Genomic DNA, 25935 nt, shown 5'->3' with positions numbered 1-25935 from the left:
AAGAAGAAGAAGAAGAAGAAGAAGAAAAAAAATTGGAATGCACCGGGTGTTATGAATTTATCGCTATTAGGTTCGCGGTGGAAGGAAAGAAAATGTAATATAATGGAGGGCAGAGTATATCCAATAGATGTAGGTGTAGATATAGGTGTAGGTATAAGTATAGATATAAGTATAGGTATAAGTATAGGTGTAGGTACGATATCGAAGACGTTTTAGATCGTATATCCGTTCGGTAGCTCGCACAGAAGGTCCCAGGGAGCTAATACACATTCTTACTTTAAGACGGCCGTGCCGTCGCGTTGGCTAGCTTATGTTAGAGAAAAACTGCTTGCAAGATAAATCTGTGGAATAATCCTGAACAAGGATATCCTTGCTCGTTCACCTCTCTTTTCCTATTTTCTTCTTTCTTTCTCTTTCTTGTCCTCTTTTTCATCCTTTTTTATCCTTTTTTATCCAAACCGACTTTTCTCAACAAAAGGAATTCGTATTATACGGATTGGTTTATACGAATGAAGCAAGCGATAATAGATGTCTTTTTAAACGTCCTTTCAAGGATTTTCAATCATTTAATATTTGTGTATAAATTTTATATTTAAGATGTAACTTGTGTATACGTATAATTGTTAAATATGAAATTTTATTCATGAAATAAGCATATGTATAATAGTACGATTATTAAAATATTTGTATAGAATGTAACGCCGGAAACGCCTAATAATTTCATGTAAAACTATAAAGTAATTGTATTAATTAACTAAATTATATGATTTAATGTCGGCATATATATTTTAAACGATTTTTCAAATCTTTTATCTCCGTCTCTCGTTTATAGGAGAAAACAATTTCCTTTCTCTTTTCTCTCGCCTTCAATTTCACGTGCTTGCTAGAGGATATACGACTCTCGTTTTTTTCTTTACCCTTCTTCTTCTTCTTCTTCTTCTTTTCTTCTTTTTTTTCCTTTATATATTTCCTTCTTAATTTCCTTTCCAATAATAACTCGTTCTAGCGAAATATCACGCGAACCGTGGAATTAACCGATGAGAATGATTCTACTATTTTTATAACCCTCTTTTCTTGAGTAAGAGAAAAAAAACAAAGAATTTAAAAATCACTAAAGTTGGATAGAAAGATTAAATTATATTGGATCATAATTTTAACGGAGAGATAAATATTTCTAACATAATGCGATATAATGCAACCATATTTTATTTTATTTTATTGAATATTTTATAATTGAGTACATTTCAGTAACGTTTTATTTATGTTACTCTTTCATTAAAGAATTTTTGTTCGTTTTAAAAATGATAATTAAAATTTAAATAATGAAAGATAATATATTTTATTTTTGTTCTCTACCATAACATGGTAGTATAATTTGTGATAAGAAAAAAAAATGACCGTCTCTTTATGATTCAAACACAGTTAACAGTTTAAAGAATTTTTCGCTTAGCGAAGGCTTCCTACTTCTCTTTTGCGTATCTACCTTAAATTAATCCATTATGTTTGCACCAGAGATGAAAGAAAAGACAAACAAAGAGAAACGGAGAGGGAGAGAGAGAGAGAGAGAGAGAGAGAGAGAGAATAAGGTAGGAATACAATAATTAAATTGTCTCTTATATTTTAACACTCTCGAAGAAAAGAATAACACCGAGTTGAGTTTCGTGTCACATATACACCACTACTGTCCGAGTTAAGCGAGAAAAAGAAAGAGAGAGGTAAGGGGAAGTGGGCTTTCAGAAAGAGGTAGGGTTTGTAATTTCAAGATTCTCATGGAATTTCCGAGAGAAAGGTCAGGAAGTTTGCGGTGGCACGTCCCGCGAGCTTAGCACGATGGAATTTCTATCCTCCTGGAATGTTTTCGTCTCGATATCAAAGCGACTCCTGTTCTCAACTGAGCACCTTGATACTTATCTGCCATGCGTACTGAATGGCGAGCCAGACGGCATTACAGAAGGCTATTAAAAAATTCTATGCAACAATGAGAACCACAAAAATTCCAAACAGAAAAAGCTACGTAAAGGACCCCAAACTTCTATTCTTTTATCTATCTTATCTTTTTATTAAATACAAATATTTTGTTCAATCAAACTATAGAGTTTGTTTTCTACGTTGCGTTATCCTTATTTTTTCATTTCTTTCGGTTCTTTATCGCGTGCATAGATATTTGTTTTTATATAATATTTGTATATATTTTATTTTGAGATTATTTTTGAAAATTCTCAAATGGTTATATTGTAACTATTTTATTTGATATTTTGTATTTACCATAAAAAAATATTTTCAATTATCCTAACAGCGATATTTTTTTTAAATACGTGGATTATAGTTGAAAAGTTTACAGCCTAATATAAAAACTTTTATTATTTTTTCTTGCAATTGAAAACTTTTCAATCTATCGACGTATAACACGAAAACAATTTTATCAAATGTCAAAATTCATTAATCGCACGCATTACTAACATCGAATTAGATTTACTTTTATAATGTAATTATATCAATTTGTATAAATAGAATTTTGATGAATTATTATTGAAACATTATAATCGAATGAAGTATGCTATATTTAGGAGTTTCCGTTGACAATATTCGTAACGGGTATAAAGTCAACTATAGGAATCTGAATTCGTTGGAAATCGATGGAGAAACAGAGCTTTCCGTTTCACGAGTTCGGTACAGGGAGAGGATACAAGCATGTTGGGAAACAATGAGCACGAAGCCACAAAAGTTGTAACCCGGTCGCCATAGATCGACTCGCATCTCTGACAACTTGGACAGTTAATACAACCGTACCGACTATATCGCATCCCTCTTTTCCGAACAAAATCGTTACATTCCCGTTCTATGAACATGCCGATCGTTCTCTTGAACGATTAACGACGTTGAAAATTCCTTCCTTCCGTCCAGTCCTTTCCTTCCTTCCTTCCTTCCTTCCTTGCTTCCTTCCTTCCTTCCTTCCGCCCTTTACAAATGTCCTGCATGTTGTCGAAAACAAATTATATATCTTCCTTGCATAAAATAATAATAATTATTGTAATAATAATAATATTCTCTCACTGTTATCAATAATTTCTATCCATGGTTTCTGATAATATTTTCTATTTGCAGAATTCTCCTCAACAGCAACATTCGGTATTTCCATCAATCTGCATACTTCTACTAACAATCTACGATTACTATTATTATTATTATTATTATTATTATTATTATTATTATTATTATTATTATTCAAAATAGTACAGTTACGGTACTTTTGTTTATCCAACTCGTACTTGCGCGGAATAGTAAGCCGTCGTTTCACGTATGCTCAGAAATACAGAGAAAGATAATAAGAAAATTGTTTAATTCTAAGTTCAAATAGAAATCGAATTTTTCCAAAGATTTGGAAAAAGATTCGTTTTGAAACTCATTCGTATGAGCAAGTAAATTCTGGTCTAACTATAATTATTTTTTCCTTGAAAGGTCGATTAAAAAAGGAAAAAAAAATATTTTTTAGAAAGTAAAACAATTGCTATGTAAGTATAAGTAATTTCCGATTAAACTTGGACCTTTTTATTACAAACGTCAATAGAAATATGAGAGTGCATTAGTGGAACTTCTTATGACACGCGATAAAATATTCTGCGAATGTTATTTTGTTGTCTTTTTCTTTTTTTTTTTTTTTATTCATTCTTACTCAAATTGAAGTTCCCTCGCGTTGGTCGATATATTCGAAAAAATAGGAGAATACGAAAGCATCGAATAGAAAAGTTGCACGAGGTAGTAGACCGTCACGACGACGACGACGACGACGACGCAGCTGCAGTTCCGTGCACGTTCCACGGAAAATCGGATTTCACTTCGACTTCCATTCGCGCGCCACCATCGCCGTTGCATTGGAATAAATAACTCAAATCGTCCACGTTTGGCCAACTCCGTGAAAAAGAGAATAACAGATAGACAGACAGAGAAAGAGAGAGAGAGAGAGAGAGAGACAGGATCGTTTTTGTGACTCACGCTTTTCATAATACTCTTTCCTTTCTAGCACGTGCATTTTATGCTCTCAAAAGTATCGCTCGCACCATATTCGATAAAATCAATCCTCCAATATCGAATCTATCTCCAGATAAAAGATTACAAATTGTCAATTAAAGATTATAATATAATTAATGGTTGTGCGATATGAGAGAATCAAAATAGGAAAATAATTATTTCAATAACGATATTTTATCTATGAAAATGTAATTTTTTTCTGAAATCTAATGAATTATATAATATAATTTATATATAAACGCGTGTTTGAAAAATATTTATTAAAAATTAGTCGATAAACCAATGAAGGGAAGAGAAACTCAAAAAGAGAAACAACACACAATTGACAATATTTTTCCTACGAATAAATTCCTTTTTTGTTTTGACAGATAATAAATGAATAATATGCGTGTAGAGAAAAAATAATCAATGAATAATAATAATAATCTATAATCAAAGTAGATAAATTTCCCGATAGAGAAGCTTAGAATTTCATCACCACAATTTCCACATTCTCGGGTTCTAATGGGCTTTCATTCCCTCAACGAGCGAATTAATCTAGATTAGTAGCCGTCTCACGTATTCCTTGTCTTGGATTTGATAGTCGAGCACACTCGCTTCATTGGAGAAACGATCAAAGATCATTTCAGAGATTTGCATTCATTTTAAGATCTCATGAATATTTTCTAAAGGGGAAGGAAAGAGATAGGGGTAAGTAAAAAAAAAGAAGATTAAAAATCGATCATTTTAATTTCCAATTAATTTTTTTCTCATCTTTTTCCCATTTTTCTTCAATTTTTTTTTCCTTTCTGTTTTGTTTTTCTTTTGCTGTATAATATGTAAAAATATATATATACATATGTACATATATGAAAGATACGATATCTGAAAAGGCCATCGTTCTCTACAACCGAGCATGAGAATTACGAGCTCGTTTCCGGATCAAGGCACGTGCTCGTAAATTTTCCGTCGCATCGTATACCACGCTCGCTATTTTCACTGGACACCCATCTTTCTCTATCCTTCTCACAATCTTCTTTCATCCCACTTTTCTTCCCCCTTTTTTTACCTATATCTATCTATCAATCTATCTATCTTTTTATCTATCCATCTTTCGTCTTTCTTATTCGAAACGTATCGCGAAAAAGCTCACATCAGATGAATTTTCTCTAACGTAACGACATACCGTCTATAACTTTATCTCTTTCCACGATCTAACATTTCTACGATCTTTTCTAAATCCACCTCTCGTCGTCCCTTTTATTTTTTTTTTTTGCACAACTCTAGAAAAGCCAGTAAAGAAACAAAGAAAGAAGAAGAAGAAGAAGAAGAAAAAAAGATACAAGCGGGAGTCATAATTTTCCAAGTTTTACGCGACGAAAGCTAATAAAAAGTAACGTCATACAGTTCGTTAACTGAGAAGGTGAAAATAAATTTTCCTCCAAAAATAAAGGAATTGTTCTTAGTTAGTATTATTTGCGATAATAAGCAAATATTTCAACAACAACTTTACAAGCTATTCTTATTCTTTTAAGAAATGGGCACCGGTATGATCTTTGGATGGGGGTCGCTGACAAAAACTAAAAGAAAGATTAAAACGAGTAGTATTTCAACAATAATCATCGACAAAAAAAGTGCACCGAAATGATAGAGCATAGATGTGCATTATCGATAACATTTTTATCGATATGTGCTCGCAAGCAAGTGCAATCAAGTAAGCAAGCTAGTCACCAATGCAGAATTCTATTCACGTTCAGGGAAACTCGTTATTCCGTTACCACGGTCACTATGAACATGGTCAAGCACCGTATTGTGCGAACCCCTTTAATCCGCGAGACTGAAACGATACGCAGAGAACTTTTGTTTCCCTCAGAGCTTTCGATCCCTTCCAACCTCCTCGTTCACCGTCATCATTACCCTAGTACACCCTTCACCCTTTCCTTCCCTAGATTTCCATTCTCTGTGTTTAGCTCGTACACGTGAAACTCGTACGTGTGTATCTTTCGTTATTCAAAATGTGTGCATTAACCTACTACCAGAGTTATTTCTCTCTTTCTCTGTCTTTTTCATCGAAGAAGAAATGCAAGGGATAAGGGATAATAGGGTCGGTCCAGAACTCATTGATATAGCTATTATTCATATACTGGGAGAATATGGATCTGATGCACTTGAGACTAGTTATTCCTCGTATTTCCTCTTTCTCTTTCCAAGAGAATGCCACATTCATGTCGAGAATGACCACAAAACCTAGCCAGAGATGAGAGAGAAGATAAAGATATTATTTTACTGATATTCTGACAACCTAGAAATTCATATTACTTTGAAATGAGCAAATTTTTAAGTAATACATTGATAATTATGATAAAATAAAGATTAAATTTTCTTACACTCTATCTTCTTTTATAAACTTTTAAACACAATTCAGCAATGAAAAAATTCTGTTAACGAACGAGTCTCCAGTTGAGGATGTAAAAACGACTATTATAAAAAGATTGTATGCATTAATTTATTTAAATACATTCAAATTTAATAATAAAAAAGTATAAATCTAGAAAATAAAAAAATAAAAAAGATGACCATCTGGACAAAATACGAAAGAGAATTAGGTAGAAGAGAAGGTTAGGTAGGACAAGAAGAGTCAGCATCCGTTCTGGACCGATCCACCGGTTACGCTACTGACTATACAGTCAGTCGTGGTTGCATCTGCACAGGCTGCATATCACACCTGTGCGTGGTGTGGCCACTCGCTTGCGCATATACACGCGCCTAAACGCATAGGTAGGACGCCCCGAGACGATGCATACCGACTACGGAATTCTGCATTGCAATTTATGCTGATTTATATGCGCCACGGTCTGTACGGTACCGCGCAACACACCCTCATTCATACACATATCCATAGACATACGCATACATGAACGTAACGTAGTACTTCTATCTCATCCACTTCTCTCTCTCTCTCTCTCTCTCTGTCTCTCTTTACACATAGATATCTATCTATTTACACAGTTCCTTTCCCATCTATCCATCTCGCTCTGTTTCTCGCACACATTTGATCGTACAGAACCCCGCATAGGCACGTTCGAACAGGCCTCTGTGATTCCGAAACTCGGCTCGATAGCCCGAATGATGCTGGCACGCGAAACTCGCTTCTGTGTTCTCTCTCTCTCTCTCTCTCTCTCTCTCTCTCTTTATCTATCTATCCGATTCTCTCTTTCTCTTTGATTCTCTTACTCTCTAGCTGTGTTGAATCCTAATCGTCCCAGGATTGTACAACCCAACTCCAATCCATCGACCAACCTCGAATCTTTTTACCCAAAACGACAGATTCTCTATTCATCCCTTTCGACCAGTCGACTCGAATCTAATCCGAGAAATGAACCCAAGATCGGGTTTAAGCGTTTCCGATATTTTCATTATTTTCTTTATCCGAATCCTCTTCGTCTTTAGCAAGTACCAAAGCATGCACGTAATCTTCATGCTTGGAATAAGCCCCTGGCAATTTACGTTTCATGGTTTGTACCTTACTGTATATATATATATATATATATATATATATATATATATATGTTTTAAACTCTTGAGAACTATTAGAGAAAGAGAGAGACAGAGAAGTTCTTGATGCGTGTTAATGAAGTAAACTATCGTCCCGTTGGATATTTCGTCCGAGTTTCTAGATTATATTACGAAAATTATCAGCCCATGTAATTAAGTTAAGTTCTGTACAAGGCACGTGTCGTCGTCTTTTATACGCGTTCTATAATTCTTGAAATTTATCTTTGCAATGGTGTTGCATCATCAAGAGGTCCCAAAAGTTTCTTACTTTTTATTCCTCAATTTGATTACGTCTCAAATATTATTATTTATTAACAAAATATTTGAGACGTAATTTATTGTCAGTGAAATAAAATACAAAATATTTTGTATATTAAATCAAAAGAAAGCGCTTCGAATTTAGAGTTATCATCGATTTTCGCATATAAATTTAATTTCAATTGATTTATGTTCGTTCGAATAAAAACGTCTGGTCAATCGAAATTTAATTAATATTATTAATCTGTCTCTTTTTGATATCCGTCGATCAAATATTTTATATTCTTTTTTGTTTTTTTTTTTTTTTTGTTATATCTTCATTTCTACGATAAATTACATTATTACATATTCGATGTTAATCAAAATGATTAGTAAAATATCAAATATATGAGACACGAATAAGCTTTTAACATAAATCATTTTTATTATTAATACGAGCATTATAGTCTTTTTCCTCAGCCATTGACATCGTTCAACGAAGACTACTAACCACACCGACAAATGTATTACCCATTACGTCAACATGTTTTCCGTTAATAAATCATTTAACGAAATAACGAATAGACATATGATATCGAACAGACCGAATACTTCAATGTATTCGAGAGAACGAAAAATCGGTATATAAATTCACGAACGATAAGATCGAAACATACGACATATTTTTCCTCAACATTTCAATACTTATAATCAGAATATTGATATATTCAATCAATCATTATTATCTCTTAAATACTGTCTTAATCATTTCATATATAATTTTGTTTTATATTCTTTATTTCCGCTATTGTTTATTTAATCTACGTAGCAAAGGGTTATTCTCGTAAAATAAATAAATAAAGATTATTGGATTAAAAAGAAGATATCAATAAGACGGTTCGAAGACCAATAAATAATTAAACTTGTCAAGATATTTTTCAACTAAATTTACTTTAAATAATTCTATTGGAATTCATTATAAATATAGGTGAATGAATAAAACATAACATTTAATATTTTTATATATTATATATATATATACTTATTTCCTTTTCGGAGCTCAGATCATTTTATCTAAAAGGGAATCAGCTTTGCTCAAAATTGTAAACTTCTTTTGCTATGTAACAGCAGCAACAGAACCTCTTCGAATAGTGGAGTAGGATGATGACGGCATCTAAAAGCAACTGCTGCTACTACTTCACCACTTTCTTTCTCTTTTTTTTTTTTTTTTTTTGAATCTTCTCGTCTACACTATCCTCTTTTCCATCCATTCTACGTGGTAAGATATAGAGAAAGAGAGACAGAGAAAAAGAGAGAGATAGAAAAAGACATCGCTTGCATCTACTTTTACGTCGATTTTATGGGGGGACCTAAACTTTGCTCAAAAACTCCGACGTTACTTCGCCTTCGACGTTAACTTTGCGAATTCGCCTAGCCCGACGAGGACGCGAACGTCGACGACTACCGAAACTTGCTATTCACTTTGTCCCTTCGACGACTACGACGACAACTCTCTCTCTCTCTCTCTCTCTCTCTCTCTCTCTCTCTTTCTCTCTCAACGTTGAGTGTGTCCTCGAGAGAAACGTTAAACCCGCAGACGGTCGAAAAGCCTCATGAGTTTACGCGACGTAAGCGTCGTGACTTGACTTTCGAGAGACTCCTCGTTTTCTCATGTTATGGTACACTTTTTTTCTGCTTGATTCTGTCAATGTTTATCTACCTTTCTTTCTCTATCTATCTGTCTATCTATCTATCTATCTATCTATCTATCTATCTATCTATCTATCTATCTATCTATCTATCTATCTGTCTGTCTATCTACAAACCCCTATTTGACACCCACTTTCTCGCTTACTTTCTTTCTTTTTTCCTCTCTCAAATACACAACACACACACATACACACACACGCTCTCGCTCTCTCCCTTTTTCTACATTTTTCTTTCTCATTTTCTAATTCTATTATAAATTAACTATTTCTGACTATCCCTCTGTCTCTTTTTCTCTCTTTTTCTCTTCTTCATACTCTAATTTTATCTCTATGTTTCCTTATCTTTATCTCTGTCAAACTATCAGTATTATTCTCTACCCATCGCTATCTTGCTTCTTCCTCTACAGGATCTCTCTCAAGCTACGATAATTTTATTACGAACGTTCGGGAGTCACCAAGCTCTCTCTCTCTCTTCCTCTTGGTCTCTCTTTCTCTGTCGGTAGCCTTTGAAATTTCGCTCGAGTCGCTGCTCATTCGAGCGATAAAGCTCCGTGCGTTGAGTATTTATTCGCCCGGATAACATTTCCCTGATATCGAAAGGATTTCCTCGGGAAAAAGGTTAAGTAAGGGTAAGTAAAGTGTCCTTCTCCTCTCCTTTTACATTTCACCAATCATTTTTTTTCTACAATTCTCTCTTACCTTACCCGTATTTTATTATTTCCTTTAACCTTTTTTTTTCTTCTTGCGAAAATAAAATTTTTCTATCTTCTTATCTTATTGATGTTTTTTTTTTTTAAATTTATCAAATTCCAACAATTCAGATAATTATATATTAAATATTTCCTAATTACCTTTTAAGTAAATCAAATTTTTATTATTAAAATGAAAATCAACGTGCATTGATCGTAAATGATTTTTAAAATGTTTACATTTTTTTACCATCTCGATGAGATCACCCATAAAGTTTTTTTTATCCAAATGTGTTAACATGTGCGTATAAAAAAATAATCAATAAAAACATAGAGTTACTAAACGCGTTGTCTCGTGTGTGTTTTTATCACAAATAAAACATCTTATTTGTAAAAAAAAAAAGAAAAGTTTCCAATTAAAATATACAATGCAGCAATAAGGTAATGAATAAATGAATAATAAAGGAGCTCCACACTTAAAATACATGCTTACACAAATAATACTCATAATTTTATTATTACATTTCGTTTTATTCGTACTTCTTCAGAAATATAATAACTCATTTTCTCTCTCTATATTGTCATAACAAAAAAAAGGAAGAAAAAGAAAAAAAAACGTAAAATAAAGAAAAAGAAGACCTTTAATACTTCCACATCATCGTCATACTGCTAGTATCACCATAAAAAGTATGCGCTATAATGCATTTACTGTTGTGTCTATGTTTCATGTAATACATTTTCATGTACGTATATATGTATGTGTGTATTATGTGTATATCAGCATACATTATATTCTTTCTCTCTCTCTTTCTCTCTCTCTCTCTCTCTCTCTCTCTTTCTCTCTTGTTTTCATTAAAGTCACGCTTCTTAAAACACACGCTCGAGTTTAAGATCTCTCAGCTCTTAAGTTACGATGGCCGCGGCCTTATTCTTATTTAATAATTTCATTAAGTATTCAAATATACGATCCTTACATTTTCTATCCTTTTCCCCTTTCTTCTCTTTCTCTCTTTCTCTCTATCCGTTCTCTTGTTCTTTTTGTCTACTTCTATTCATTTATTTTGTTTGTCTATCAGTGCTCGACGGTTCGCAACGTGATAAATTTATATTTTTCTCTATTTATTTTCCTTTCCCTTTTTTCATCTTTTCTTTTCAAGATACGTATGTATCGATAAATTCGAAAGTTGTCCAGATTCGAATAGGATGAAATGATATTTGAAATGAAATATCGACTGGTAGGGGCTTGTGTTGTTAGACGATGATCTCCCTCGAGCACTGTTGCAGACAATATACACACGCGTAAGAGATATTCTATCTATCTTTCTTTTTCTATTCGTGGCCGTTGAAAAATATCTCTCTCTCTCTCTCTCTCTTTCTCTCTTTACTTCTTTCTATTTCACGATCGTATTTTTATATTGTATCCGATTTACAAGGCATAAAACGCATTTACTTTTTTTTTAACGCTATCTTTCTTTAACTCTCTTTTCTTTTTTTCTTTTTTTTTTAAATCTATATTTATATTTCTTTTAAAATTATTCGTATCTATCATTTCAATTCATTGATACCGTTTAAATTTCTATTGTCAAATAGTTAATAGTCAAAAAGCATTGGCATCCATTATATTGGTAATTACTACTAGTGAGTATAGTGAATATTACTAGTAGTGAGTACCTACATACGACACGTACGCGTTTGCATATGTATATGCGTATATGTGTATGAATTACATATTTTAAGTACCGTTAAAGCTTAATTCATTGATTATTTATTTAAACATTACTTTTATTTAGGTAAAGCTTTTAATAAGGCCGTTTATTTGAACACGATGTTGATCTAACGATAAATCTTGATCGATATTATCTTTATTATCTTATTTGTTCATTTAATAATTGGCATCTAACAACTCCGTGATCAATTTTCGCTTGGAAAACTGAGAAAAAGATATAAGATTTGTTGCCCCGAGAAGAAAATTACAATTTTTGAATGAATCCTTATTCAAAGAAAAAAATATAATCTGCCCATCTAACGTCAAATAGTTTTCGTTTCCAGGGTGTTGCGTTCTTCGAAAGTCAAGATTTTCATGCTTCTACAATCTTTACCTCTCCCCTTCCACCTCTTTTCCCTCACCATCGTGTATATTTATTTATTTATTTATTTATTTATTTATTTATTTAAATTTTACAGATGCATCGTAGGTTTGCGTTTTTTATAGGGGAAAAAGAAAAACAAATGAAAATGTCATGACAGTTTTCCGTTATTCTTATCGGATTCCTTTCCTGCGTTAGATTTTCATTTTATCTTTTTTATTATTATTATTCTATCTATCTATCTCGTTCTCTCCCTTTCCTTTTATTCTTTCTCTTTTCATTTTTGTTATTTTTTTTTTTTTATCTCTTCTTTTTGCGGAATTTTATTTAGTAACCAAAATTTCGTCGCGATATCATTGCTACTTCTTTTTATTATTAAAATGTCAAACGCTCGTCAAATGTTATCTAAACGTACGTGAACAGAAAACGCAAAAAGAAAAAAGAGAAAAAATAATAAAATAGGAAAAAACGAGAAAGAAAAAATACAATGTATTTTGTATTTTTATATTTCTGTTTTTTTTTTCCAAAATTCATATCGAATCATCGAGTAAATCAAATTTGATTTTATGGTTGATCAGGGAAAAATCTCGTTGAGTTTGCGTTTCGTCGAAATTCTCAATATTACTGTTGTCAATTTTGTTTATTTTTTGTGTGTGTTCCTAAACATTGTAATTTCTGGTTTTGACATAAAAAAAAAAAAAAAATAAAAGAAAAAATTTCCCTTGAAAATTCCAAAAACAAATGATCGATTCGTAAAAAAAATCTATACGATGAATTTGTTCATTCCTTATCCCCTATTTTATTTTATTTATCATACGTATATCTCTACCCTTACAAAGAACGCAAGTTCTACACACCCCTTGATCATCATTTAGGCTAGTATTTAATTATTAAGGCACGTGAAGGAAATTTAATGTCAATTTACAAGTTCGTAAATTTCGCGTATGCTTCCTTCGGGTTTCTTTATCTCGGAAAATTCATCGAATTTCGAATTTCTGAGAGAAACAGCAAATTTCTCGTAAATAAAGTCGAGAAAATAAAACGCACAAAATGGAAGAAAAAAAAAACAAAAAAAGAAATAATCGAAAGTTTAATTGACAAGGACAGTGTAGAAAACTCTTTGAATATTTTATTTCACTTATCAAGAAAAATAAAACAAACAAAAAAAGACCAAAAATCTAGTGCTAATTTTTTAAATATATTCTAAAAAAATAAACAATAAATCTTCGAAATTCGCGAATCCAAGATATTTCATCTTTTTCTTATGTTTTCTTGTTCTAGTTTCTTTTTAATACTTCGAAATATATTTTTCGAGTAAGATGTTATAATAAAAAAAAAAACAAAAAAAATTAAATCGATAATTCCTCTTCTATCGATATGCGAGTGTGAAAGTAAAAACACATACGTTTCTCTTTCTCGTTTCATTAAATTAGATTGTTAATTTGATTTGATTTGATTTGATTTGATTTGATCGAAAGACGAGTGTCAAAATTGAAACTCTTATTGAAGTAATATGTATCTCTCTTTTAAATGTGTGTATATAGTAGTAAGAGTAATAATTGTAGTAATAGTAATAGTACTAGTAGTAGTAGTAATAGTAGTAGTAATAGTAATAGTAGTAGTAATAATAATAATAATAATAACGGAACTAGTAATAATAGTTATAATAGCTCTAGAAAAATCCTCGTTCACTTTCATTCGATCAGATCTATGAAAACCTCACTGCATTCTCTCTACGTTTTACTCTTTATTTCTTTTCTATCTTCTATTTTTGAATTTCTAAAATTTCATCTCACACATTTCAATGCCCGTACCGCATAAAAATCATCTAAACAACGTATAACACAAAAAGGACAAATGAAAAAGAAGTAAGTTATGAAAGAAATGTGGACAATGGTGACGGTGAAGGAGAAGGAAGGGGACAAACAAACAAAATGAAGAAGATAAATAAATTCTAAACAAATATAAAAACGCGGCAAATTTATATAACTGACGATTAAAATCCGCGATAATTAAACCTAACGATCGTTAAGTCGACGGAGCCGCAAATATAATAATAATAACAATAATAATAATAATAAGAACAATAATAATAATATTAATAAAAATAATAATAATAATAAAAATAATAATCTAATTAAGTAATTAATGAACATCGAAAAAAAATTCAAATAAAATTTTGATTCATTTGTTTTAAGTTTGAAAATTTACGGCAAGAAAAAAAGAATTTATTTTCGCGAATCGATGACTTTATCGCGTTGAGCTCCTTCGATCATCGATCTAAACGCTCGAAATGAGAATGTTCGTGTGTTTAAAAGAGTGTATGTATATACGAAAGATTAAGGAATGGGTTGTTTAATTTGAAAACATGGAAAATCAAATAGGAAAAAGAAAGGAAATGAAATATCTTTTGCTACAGAAAAAGAAAGAAAAAAGAAATAAAAAACTCCTATTCCATGGCGGATTCTTGTAAATTGTGTAGGTGAGCGTAAAGGCCATCTGATGCGATTAAATCATCGTGAGTACCCATTTCTGCCACGGTGCCTTTTTCAAGGACACATATTACATCAGCATTTCTTACAGTAGCAAGACGATGAGCTATGGTGATACAAGTTCTACCCTCCATCGCTTTGTCAAGTGCTGCTTGTACCACCTGCGAACACAAATATAACACAATATTTTTATTTAACTACAAAATTAATTTTCATTAGGGATGTTAGAAATATTTTTACATTTTTTATTATGAAATGTTGAATATAAATAATTAATGAAAAAAAAATATGTTGATTTAAATGATGACCTTTTAATGTAGATAAGATTATTGTTGATTACTCGACATCGAAATAAATAAAGAACTTCTTCATTTTCATCAGGGAAATGTGAAATAAACCGAAGGTCAAAGTTCAACTTGGTAATATAGCTTGAAACAATATAACCGTGAAATTTGTGCTAACACCGAAGTTACGAAGAGCCGTTTCCGTTGACCACCATCGACAACAATCGTGTACTCTCGTAAAGCCAATGATTTCCGATTGTCCAACTCGATAACGTGACCGAACCGACACAGATCGTTGTTATCGTTCGTTGCAAACTATTTCGCTCTTGATGTATCCATTTTTCTTCCATAGATATCAAATTTACTTGTGTCGACAAACATACAAAATTTGTTGCCCCTTTTTTTTTTTTGTTATATACATATATTATACTATATTATATTATATATATTAAAAATTATAATTCAATGTTAGATTATAAATGAAAATGAAATAATTCAGGAAAACGGTAAAAAAATAAAATAAACAAAATAAAATAAAAAGTATTATTTAACTAAAAGATCCAATTAAAATGCAGATAATATCGAAAGCTTATGTCAGTATCTGAAGCATCAGTAGAATTTGATTCGAATCGAGAAGAGGAGTATTAGTCTGTCTACAGTCGACAGTACTTTGGCTTTAGTTGAAATGTAGTACAGTACCCGAAGTATAGCGATTGCATCTTCCAGTCAGTCTCTTCTCTTCTCTTCTCTTCTTTTCGAGTCTTCTCGGAAGGAGACTCTCGAGAAAAGACGAGAAAGCCAATCTCTCTTTTTCTTTTTCTTTTTCTTTCTCTCTCTCTTTCTTTTTCTTTTTCTTTTTTCTTTCGATTGAAAGTCGACAACGCTTTTTAAGAGGTAACAAGCAAGCAAAGAAGCAAGCAAGCTTGAGAGTTTTAAACGTGCAATACAGACTACAGTAGTATATAGTATATATATACCTCTACTAAAGTATACCAGGTACCTGTAATTGGCAACGATTACTAACTCCGACACGATCTTCCTCATCTTTTTCTTTCTTTTTTCTTTTTCTTTTTTTTTTTAAATATAAGTATGAATTCAAAGTAAGAGAGAAAGAAAAAGATAAATAAGTTAAGTTTCGATATCTGAACATACCATTTTAACATAAAAAAATGCCGATAATTTTTTCAATCCTTTTGACAATGTAAAACCAAAGTAAATAACAATTTTTTATACTTGACCTCTTTTTTCTATTATACTTTCAACCAAATTTATTTAAAAAAAAAAAAGAAAAAGAAAAACACGTGTTTGATTAAAGAAATATTAGAAAGAAAAGGATTAAGGAAAATAAAAGGCACCACTGAGTAGGAAAAGCGAGTTAATTAAATCAACGATTGGAGTATCTCGTAAAAGAGAAAGAGAAATTGTATTCTCTATCTTTCTCTTATTAGAGATGAAAATCTTATGAGAAAGCTAAACGAAGATAGAGAAAGAGAATATCTTACCTTTTCACTTTGAGTGTCGAGGGCTGAGGTTGCCTCGTCTAAGAGCAAGACCCGTGGGTTCCTTACCAAAGCACGCGCGATAGCTATGCGCTGTTTCTGACCTCCTGAAAGCTGCGTACCCTTTGATCCTAGTCTCGTATCGTAACCCTAAAGAGGAGAATGAGCTAACTTATAACACGTTGCATACTCTGCACTTCTATGAGAAACTTTAAGGTAAGAACCTAAACTAACTTCATTCTAACTTAACTATACGCGATATCAAACCTATTGGAATAACATTAGGAAATACGTGTACTATCCAATCTTCTCGTATTTCAACAATTTGGAAATGCTAGTTAATTGAATTCATTTAATTATCTTTTATTCTACATTTTTTTTTTTTTTAACAAAAATCAGAATATCTTCTGGTACTCTTAATATATAAAGAATTTAATAGAAAATTTGAAAATAGTTAATATAAGAAACGTGTTAGACAAAAGCATAAAGGAACATTGTTTATCCTCAAAATTTGTTTAAAAAATTGTATTAAATATTTCACGACCTTGATACAACTCTAAAAAAAACAATTAATTTTTAAAAAATTATATTTTTCGAATTGATATTATATTTTTTTGTTTACCAGAGGTAAGGAACTGACGAAGCTATGAATATTCGATTTTTTAGCTGCCTCGATGATCTCATCCATGGTTACTCGTCGGGAATTGTCACCGTAGGCGATATTCTCTGCAATAGTTCTATCAAAGAGAACAGGTTCTTGACCAACAACACCAAGTTGGGATCTTAACGAAGCCAATGAAACCGAGGAGATGTCACGACGGTCCATGGTAACTGTTCCAGATATTGGATCGTACAAACGTTGCAGTAACTGAATGCAAGTTGATTTTCCGCAGCCACTTTGACCAACCAGAGCGACCATTTGACCCGGCTTTACTATTAAATTCAAACCACGAAGAATCTGCATCTCCGAGCGTGTTGGATACTGGAATTCTACTTTTGAAAATTGTATCAGCCCATCTGCCTTCTGCAAATAAAAACAAACAATTTTTCTTTTAGATTATTAACTTTTCTGGATGAATAAATTCGACCATCGGTAACCGAAATATCTCAAAAGCTTAAATAATAAAAATTACATAAAAAAAACTTTTATAGATTCCCCTTATTATTATTGAAAGTTTGACGTAACCTTAAATCAAACATTTTATGCGCATGTTGTAAAGAAAGTATGTATTCTCAAAAACAGAAAGTACAAAATAAACGATAATTCGATTAATCGGCTAGCGGTCTATAAGGAATTAAAACATTACCTATTATATTAATAAGAATTTCATACAATGTGTTCTTTTATCTTTTTATAGCCTGCTGAGAACATCATGCAAATCTGGCTAGGCAGTGAACGTGTTAACACTTTAGGATTGGATGGATGTATTAGTTTAATAAAAGAGTTAATTATTTCGATTACATCATGAATACCATTGAAATTTTCATGTTGAATATGAAGGTATTTTCCTAGACAATATCGATCTATAATACAGAAATGCAACAGGTAGTATAATTGACAAATATTCGTACACATACGGTGTATGGGATAAATGATGGGGCATGATTTATCGAACCTTCGTAAAATAAACGATGGTTGAATCTGAAAGACTTCAAATTTTCTTTTCCTCCGGTATTTTACATAACCTAATCATCCAGCAACGTTTTCATCGTAGATTAAAGACTGTGAAATACTTTCGACACGTCGTAAAAAGTGTTCGTATAATATCAAAGAAAGAGAGAGAGAAAGAGAGAGAAAGAGAGAGAAATTTTACAACGTGAACGATTCTACGTCACGCTCGATCGACTTCTTCTCGGATAAATTTAGAAAATTCTTTCCTCGATCGCTTTATAGAAAAGTTTGACGTTCAAAGCGAACTACTACCACAAACTGAAAACTTCTCGGACCTTCGATGAAAGAACGAGGGTGGGTTAAAACTCGAAACTTTCATCTCGACCACGAAAAACCTTTCATTTTATACATGTCTCGACTTTGACCGACGACGAGAGCTTAATTATATCGAAGTTACTTACGCGAAGACTCGAAACAAATTACTTTGACTATTTTATTAACCTTCCTATAATGCCGTTTAACTTTCAACTCGTGAACTAATATATTCTATAATTTCTTTTTTTTAATCTTATCTCATTTTCTTCTCTACTAAGTTAATACTTCGTTAAAGCAAGATTAATGTTTGCCGATTTTGATTAACACCAATATAAATTGTATCGTGAAATTTATATGATTTTATTAGAGATTGTCCTAAAAGTTTCTTGCATTTTCTTCTACTTTATGTGCACATTACTTCTTCATTTATTTTATGTTATTTTATTGAATTGTTATTGATAATTTGTAGAAATTATTAGTATATACGACCTAATATATAAAAAGATTATATAAAAATATTGTATTTTCTTACCCAATCCAAGTCTTTTCCTTCGGAGCCAGGAGGCGAAGAGATCTCAGGCACCCTGTCTAACAATCTGAAGATCCTACCAGCAGATATTTTGGCAGTGTTGAAGTTCGGAGCGAATGCCAATGCCTGTCCCAGCATCCAAGAACCAAAGATGAGTGCTTCCGACACTTTAATGACATCTTGATAACTAAGACCTTCTCTAGCTACCAAGTAACCACCGTAGTAGAGACTCAAAGCGTAACCAAAGTAGGGCGTAGTCTGACCGCAGGAAAAGACCAATCCTCTCAATCGATTTCTCGTTCTAGTAGCTTGGGCAACGTGATCAAGTTCGATGCAATATCGATCAAAGAAAGCTGTCTCTTTGCCTAAACTCGCGACCGTTCTGATATTCGAGATCGCTTCTATAGCAATTCTGGTAGCTGCTTCCATCTTTTTCTTTTCTTGAAGTCCTTGTCCGCTCATGATCCTAGCTTCAAAAAATACAGCACCGAGTACGAGCGGAATAGAAACCACGGAGACCAAAGTCATTTTCCAGGTATAATACATGGACAATCCAATTCCAAGAACCAAAGTTGATAGAGCTTGAAGTATAGCACCTATTCTACTTCCGGTAGCACCTTGTACAGCTCCAGCATCCGAAGACAATCTTGCGCAAAGAGCACCAACACTGTTCTGTTCGTCATCGTACCATCCCATCTCTTGATGCAACATAGCACCAAATGTCATCCTTCTAATCCTCGTTGTCATTCTTACTCCGGATAAACCAAACATATACATTTGTAGAAAGGTTCCTATTCCAGTTACCACACCGACTATGATGAAAAGTATCGCGAAATTGACCGTTTGTTCTCTAACTTCGTTTTCATCCTGAAGACCCAATACGTAATAAACTTGACCGAATAAAACTGCAAATGCTGGAAATGATGCTCCTACCGTACCAGCTGCTAAACATCCTGAAAGGAAATGGAGACCGTTTAGCTCGTAAAACACTGTTTCCTTCTAACTTACTTGCTTACTTCCTTCCTTCCTTCCTTGCTTCCTTCCTTCTGGATTAAAACTTTCTCTCTAACTTACGGGGGAAAGAGAAGGGAAGGAAGAAGTAACTTTGTAATATCGTAAAAAACATTTACGTCGTCCGAAAGAGTCGTTTAGAGATACGAAAGGTTGCTAGTGAATAAGACGATTCTTTCAAAATCCCATTTGCATGAACATTGTGTTCCAATCAGTTCGTTCCAAAATACTTGCAATTTAAATCATTAATCCTTTTACATTATTTTTTAAATACACATTCATTGTTCTCTTCATCATTTAATTGCAAAATTATTGCGGGTTATTTATTTTTAAATAACAATTCCCTGATTAATTCTGACATGGAAATTGGATTGAAGAAAAGAGACTATTTGAATGACTAACCTATTAAATTGTAGGGCCATTCCGTTTTGTTCAATCCAAGTATCCTACTCATCGGTGCATCATAGGGTTTTTCATGTTCTTCCAGACCAACATCAGACCCAGCATCGGATCCACCTGCTAGCGATAGGCGATGAGAGTGCATTGAAAGGGTTGAAAATTGTCTCTTTAGTGGTGCTTTTTGAGGTTTCGGTTTTGCTGCCGTAACTGTTTTCACCGCGGATGCCGTAGCCTTGGCTGAAAGATATTAACAAATATTCTTTATCAATATAATAAATTAATCAAATTATATCGACATAATTTTTTGATTTTTTTAGCTTGCATTTTTATTATGTTAAGGGCCTAATAAATTTATTCATTCGTTTCAGCAAATGTTATCGAACTTGAACTCATTTAATTGACAGGGACAAGGATCGTCTTCTGTTTATTGGAAGTTGAAAATTACTGACTGAATAGAAGATTATTAACGCGATCTCTCTCCTGTTTATTAGTTAGATAGTGGGAGAGTATAACTCATAAATACAGTTATTCCTAGGCAAATCCTTCCTATTTTCTAACGAAACGACGTGGATGTAAAACGATTAGGTTTAAGCTCCCTCTATTCCAATCTAGAATATCCAACGGTAATGAAGATAAATCCGAATTATACGAAATAGAACGATAACGTGAACTAAGCTAGACAAAATATTAATTTACAAACTTTTGCAAAGAACAAATATTTTCTTAATCCTAATTTTTTGCCAACAAAAGAAAATTAAATGATGTGTCATATAAGAAGAATTTCTAAATATTCGAATATGAAACAATTAAATTTCTTACAATTAAGAATAAAATAAAATATTAAAAAATGGTATGGAATTGTTTTCTGAGTGTTGTATTCAGTGAACGATTAAATGAGCTTTTATAATACCTTTGGCAGCGGCACTAGCATCAGCTGCAACCAATCCGTGATAATGTTTGCCAAGTGCCAGCAACTCCTCGTGTGTACCCTCTTCAACGACCTTGCCATCCTTAATAAAGACGATCCTGTTAGCGTTAGTGATAGTGGAGAGTCTGTGAGTCACGATAACGGTCGTTCTGCCTTTTGAGGCAGCATCAAGTGCTCTCTGAACAGTTGCTTCACTGTGAAGATCCAATGCAGAGGTAGCCTCATCGAGTAAAAGTATGGCTGGTCGTCTGACCAAAGCACGAGCTATTGCAATCCTTTGTTTTTGCCCACCAGATAGTTGGGAACCTCGTTCTCCAACAGGACTATCGTATCCCTAATAATTTAGCAAACAAACAAAATTAATTGTAAGAACATCGAACATTCAAATAATAGAAAATTTTAATGTTTGAACAATTTGAGATACTAGAAAAAACTAAATAACTTTCCGTACAATTTAAACAATAATTATACCAATGACTGTGTGTTATTTATTTGAAACATCGTATTACGAATTTCTGCTAGATTTCGATCAAATTATAATAAATAAAAAAATGAATAAACAGTCGTTTTATCAGATTCAAACTGAAATGTTAACGTAAGCGAAACAACGCGAAAGTTGCTGAACGAAATTATCCTGAAATGGCGAATTCACCTAGCGATAATTCGGTAATAAACGCCTAATCGTTGACACGGGCGTAATCTCGGATAATGTTATTTGCACACGAAATGTGTTATACTAGAGGATATTTTATCGCCTGTTTACGCGAGCATTCTGTGGATCGTCCTAGCACCTGAGACTATCGTTAACACATACATATAAACACATATACACCCACATGTACGTATGTATTCATGCATGAATACATACGAGATTGTCAGGACGTGTAATACGTAAACTTCGAAAGTTGATACTACACGTTCGTCCCACCGTATAAATCATTGAACATATTTTCAAATTATGACTATAATAAATCCAATTAATTTCGATTATTTTACGATAGAATGAAAATTATTCTATGGGATTACGAAGAGTTTTTTTCATTCGCATTATTTTCACTAAGAGTAGAAAAGAAAAAATTTGAGAACAAAGGTGCCAAGATAGAATAACAAAAAAAAAAAAAGATTTGACTTGCTTACCTCAGGCAGTTTGCTGATGAAATCGTGAGCGTTGGCTTCCTTGGCTGCTTTGATCATTTCTTCTTCGGTAACGCTGTCATTTCCGTATCGGATGTTCTCTCGTATTGTCGTGTCAAAAAGTACTGGTTCCTGCCCAACAAGACCGATGTACGAACGCAACCATTGAACATTTAACTTCGATATATCGACCCCATCTAACTGGACCTTAAATTTAAATGTTAACAAAAATACGTAAATAAATGTTAAATATTTTGTAACTACAATTGAACTAAAAATTACTTTATTTATCAAAAATAATTTTCACGATAATTTATAAAATCTTTGCTTTGATATTATATGTTGCACATGTGTGCAGACAAAAAACTATAAAGTTAAGACGTGCAAAGATTAATTTAGACAAAGAATAATAAAAACGTAGTGGTGCGTTATTAACTTGGCAATTACTTGGCAATATACACTGGCATACAAGTAAAAAAAACTTTCCTAACACGATATGCCCCTTTCGGAAAACTTCTCGAATCTACGAAACTCGAAAGACTTCAGGTATTAAGTTTCTCTCCTTTCTTTCTCTCTTTCTTTCTCTCTTTCTTTCTCCCTCGACCCCGTTTTTCTTTTAATTAGCGAACCGCGAAAGTTTCCGATATTACTGAATCGAATCAAGGGGCTCGTATGAATACGCGTTTTAATGGGAAACTCCATTAAGTCAAAATTACAGTTATAAAAAGTTGGAAAGAAAGTAAAATAAAAAAATGCACAGAGATTCATTTTTATATTCAAACATAAACGAAAGAAATTATTGGTTATTAAATGTAACAAATTAGAAAGGTAATAAAGAAGGAAGAATAGAAAAGAACTCACTTGTCCTTGCATCGGATCGTAGAGTCTTTGAATGAGTTGCAAGCAGGTAGATTTACCACATCCGGAACCACCAACCAAAGCTACAGTTTCTCCCCGTTTAATTTTCAAATTTAAACCTTTCAACACTTGAATATCTTTCCTCGCAGGATAACGGAAATGAACATCCTTAAATTCGATGTCACCGCTAACCGATTTTAATTTCTGACCTTCCTTGCTCAAACTATCGATGGTAGGTACACGATCAAGTACTTGAAAAACAGCAGCAGCTGATCCTCTGGCCACTGCAAAAGCTTCCAAGTGTGGCGAAGTTAGACCCATGTTTTGTGCACCAGCCAATACACCGAAAAATACTATCACCAAAACGGCTGGTGTATATTCTTTAGATTCTTTCGGACGATCCTCCAAAATCAATTGAACGCCATACCTGTTAGAGAAAAGTGAACAAAGAACGATTGACACATGAGTTATAAGTTACTTTAATCAAAACATTTTTTTTTTTACGATCAGTTTCACGATCTAACTAAACGAATGTATACATATTTTATATCTAGGTCGTTTAACTTCAAACGTTTTATTACGAAAAGTTCAACGACCTATTCCAAAAAATATTTACACATTTTTGTGTATCGTATTTATAACAAGAACGTACGCTCGTTTTTTATTCCTAGAATTATATTTTTAATAAAATATGATACCGAAAACGAATATAAATATTCGACTAATAAAAAATAATGAAAATACTCTAGCTCAATATTAAATAAAAATTCATATTCGTTGTTTAATATTTATCTAAAAATGAATTAATATTACAAAATATAATAAAAGTAATAAGCATAGATGTAATAAAATACATATATTCAACTAATAAAAGTAATGAAAATCCTCTTGCTCGATTTAAGCAAAAAAAAAACAAAACATATTCAAATAAAAATCATTAACCATAATACATACATTTCATATAGTTTATAATTTATGAAAAAAAAAAATAATAATAATAAAAATAATGTGGAAATAATTTATCTGGCATGAAAAGTGAACATAAATCAAGTCGCTGTTATTCGTATAAAATGACTTACCAAAAAGCTAAAGCGTAACTGAGATAAATGATAAACCACATGACACCACCTCCAACACCGGACCACATTCCTCTCCTGATGCCAGTTTTTTCAGCTGGTAGAAGCTTCTGGGCATATCTGTCGACCTCCTTTTGCTCACCATTGAAGGCTACGACAGTCCTGATGGCACCAAGGACCTCTTCAGCAACGCTTCCTGCTTGACCATACGCAGCCAACTCAAGGGCTGTTAAGGAGCTTTGGACCTTAGCTACTACAGCAGTTGCTACGACGATAACAGGCGCACAGCTAAGTACGACTAATGTCAATTTCCAACCGTATATGAAGGATATAATGATGGATGATATAAAGGAAACCATCAAATACGTAAAAATTCCAAGCTTCTCGCCAATTCCATCTTTCATTTTGTCCAAATCTCTGCAAACATTCGAAACATTTTTTTATAAATACTATGATTAGTCAAATAAGTCGAACAATTTTTAAATTAAATTTAAAACAAAACAAAAATTAAATCGATCATTAGACAAGTTTAATTTAAGTATTATAAATGCATTGTTAAATCTATCTCATAAAAATTGTTCCTAGAGAGGGAGGAAAAAAATGAAACACACATTAATCAACGTAAATCGATATCATTGGAAAGAGCTTATATAAAGTTATCGATTAAATCGAAGAAAAGGGATAAATGAGTGAAAGGACATTAAATACTAAGAACAATAAGGGCTTTAGAAAGCCTTGAAAAGCATGAAGGGGTGAGAGAGACAGGAGCTCTCGAGATCGAGCTAAAAATAATATCGTACGCTCGGTGGAACACTGGTAACGAACGTTTGTTCTCGTGGTAATCGACTTTTTAAAGTGCATACTCTCCTTTCCTCTCTTGCCACCCCTTTTTCACCCCCTTTCCTCTAGCTCATAATAAAAAGTTCCCTACGGACGGGTCAGTCCTTAGCAAATGGTAATGGAAAAGCGTTTATCGTTATCGATCGAGGGTGAAGCTCGTACTACCCTTGCGTCGTTTATCACCGTCTTTTCTTTTTTTTCTCTTTCTCTCTCTCTCTCTTTAACCACAAGCGAAAAAAAGCTTTATGTAATGACGATTAAGTGTCTTAAATGTCTAAAGTAAGATACTTCATCGCTTAAGATGAAACACGATATAAAAAGGATAACTCTCGAAAGCAACGTCACTGATATACACTGCAAAATATCAAGTACTTACTTTACTTCACTATTTATGGCATCGTTCTTTCAGTTTATATACAATCATTTTACTACTTAAGAATTTCATTAAAAATTTCATTAGATATTCACAATTAATATAAAAAAAAAAATTATTATTTTTATAGTTAGAAAGATAAATGTATTATTTGAAACTGTCATTAAAATTGACAAACAAAATTTATTGTTTTATCATAAATGTATAGATGAAGAATATTATAAAAATTCTTACTTATAATTAAAAATAAGTATGAAATTTAATTGATAGATACGAAAAGATACAGAATCATTGATTTTT

The 25935-nt window shown here is 32.5% G+C and overlaps 1 protein-coding gene across 5 annotated transcripts in view; it reads right to left on the bottom strand.

Annotated features, from left to right (window-relative positions):
• Nucleotides 1–10687: 10687 nt before the first annotated feature.
• Mdr49 (Multi drug resistance 49) overlaps nt 10688–25935 on the bottom strand; it is a 59313-nt gene continuing 44065 nt past the window's right edge. For all 5 annotated transcript variants that reach the window (XM_015335722.2, XM_015335757.2, XM_015335731.2 and 2 more), the window contains 9 exons: nt 24426–24839; nt 23350–23773; nt 22492–22695; nt 21337–21688; nt 20430–20663; nt 19020–19969; nt 17183–17584; nt 16564–16710; nt 10688–14938 (listed from right to left, as the gene is read on the bottom strand). In XM_015335722.2, coding sequence (XP_015191208.1) covers nt 14735–14938; nt 16564–16710; nt 17183–17584; nt 19020–19969; nt 20430–20663; nt 21337–21688; nt 22492–22695; nt 23350–23773; nt 24426–24839 — 3331 coding nt within the window. In that variant the 3' untranslated portion in view covers nt 10688–14734. The remainder of the gene's footprint in view (nt 14939–16563; nt 16711–17182; nt 17585–19019; nt 19970–20429; nt 20664–21336; nt 21689–22491; nt 22696–23349; nt 23774–24425; nt 24840–25935) is intronic.

Source organism: Polistes dominula, unplaced genomic scaffold (assembly GCF_049000335.1).
Source record: "Polistes dominula isolate Pdom_NZ unplaced genomic scaffold, Pdom_raw_medaka contig_373, whole genome shotgun sequence".
Lineage (NCBI taxonomy): Eukaryota > Metazoa > Arthropoda > Insecta > Hymenoptera > Vespidae > Polistes > Polistes dominula.
The sequence above is the reverse complement of the archived record's forward strand: the minus strand, read 5'-3'. Positions and strand labels throughout refer to the sequence as shown.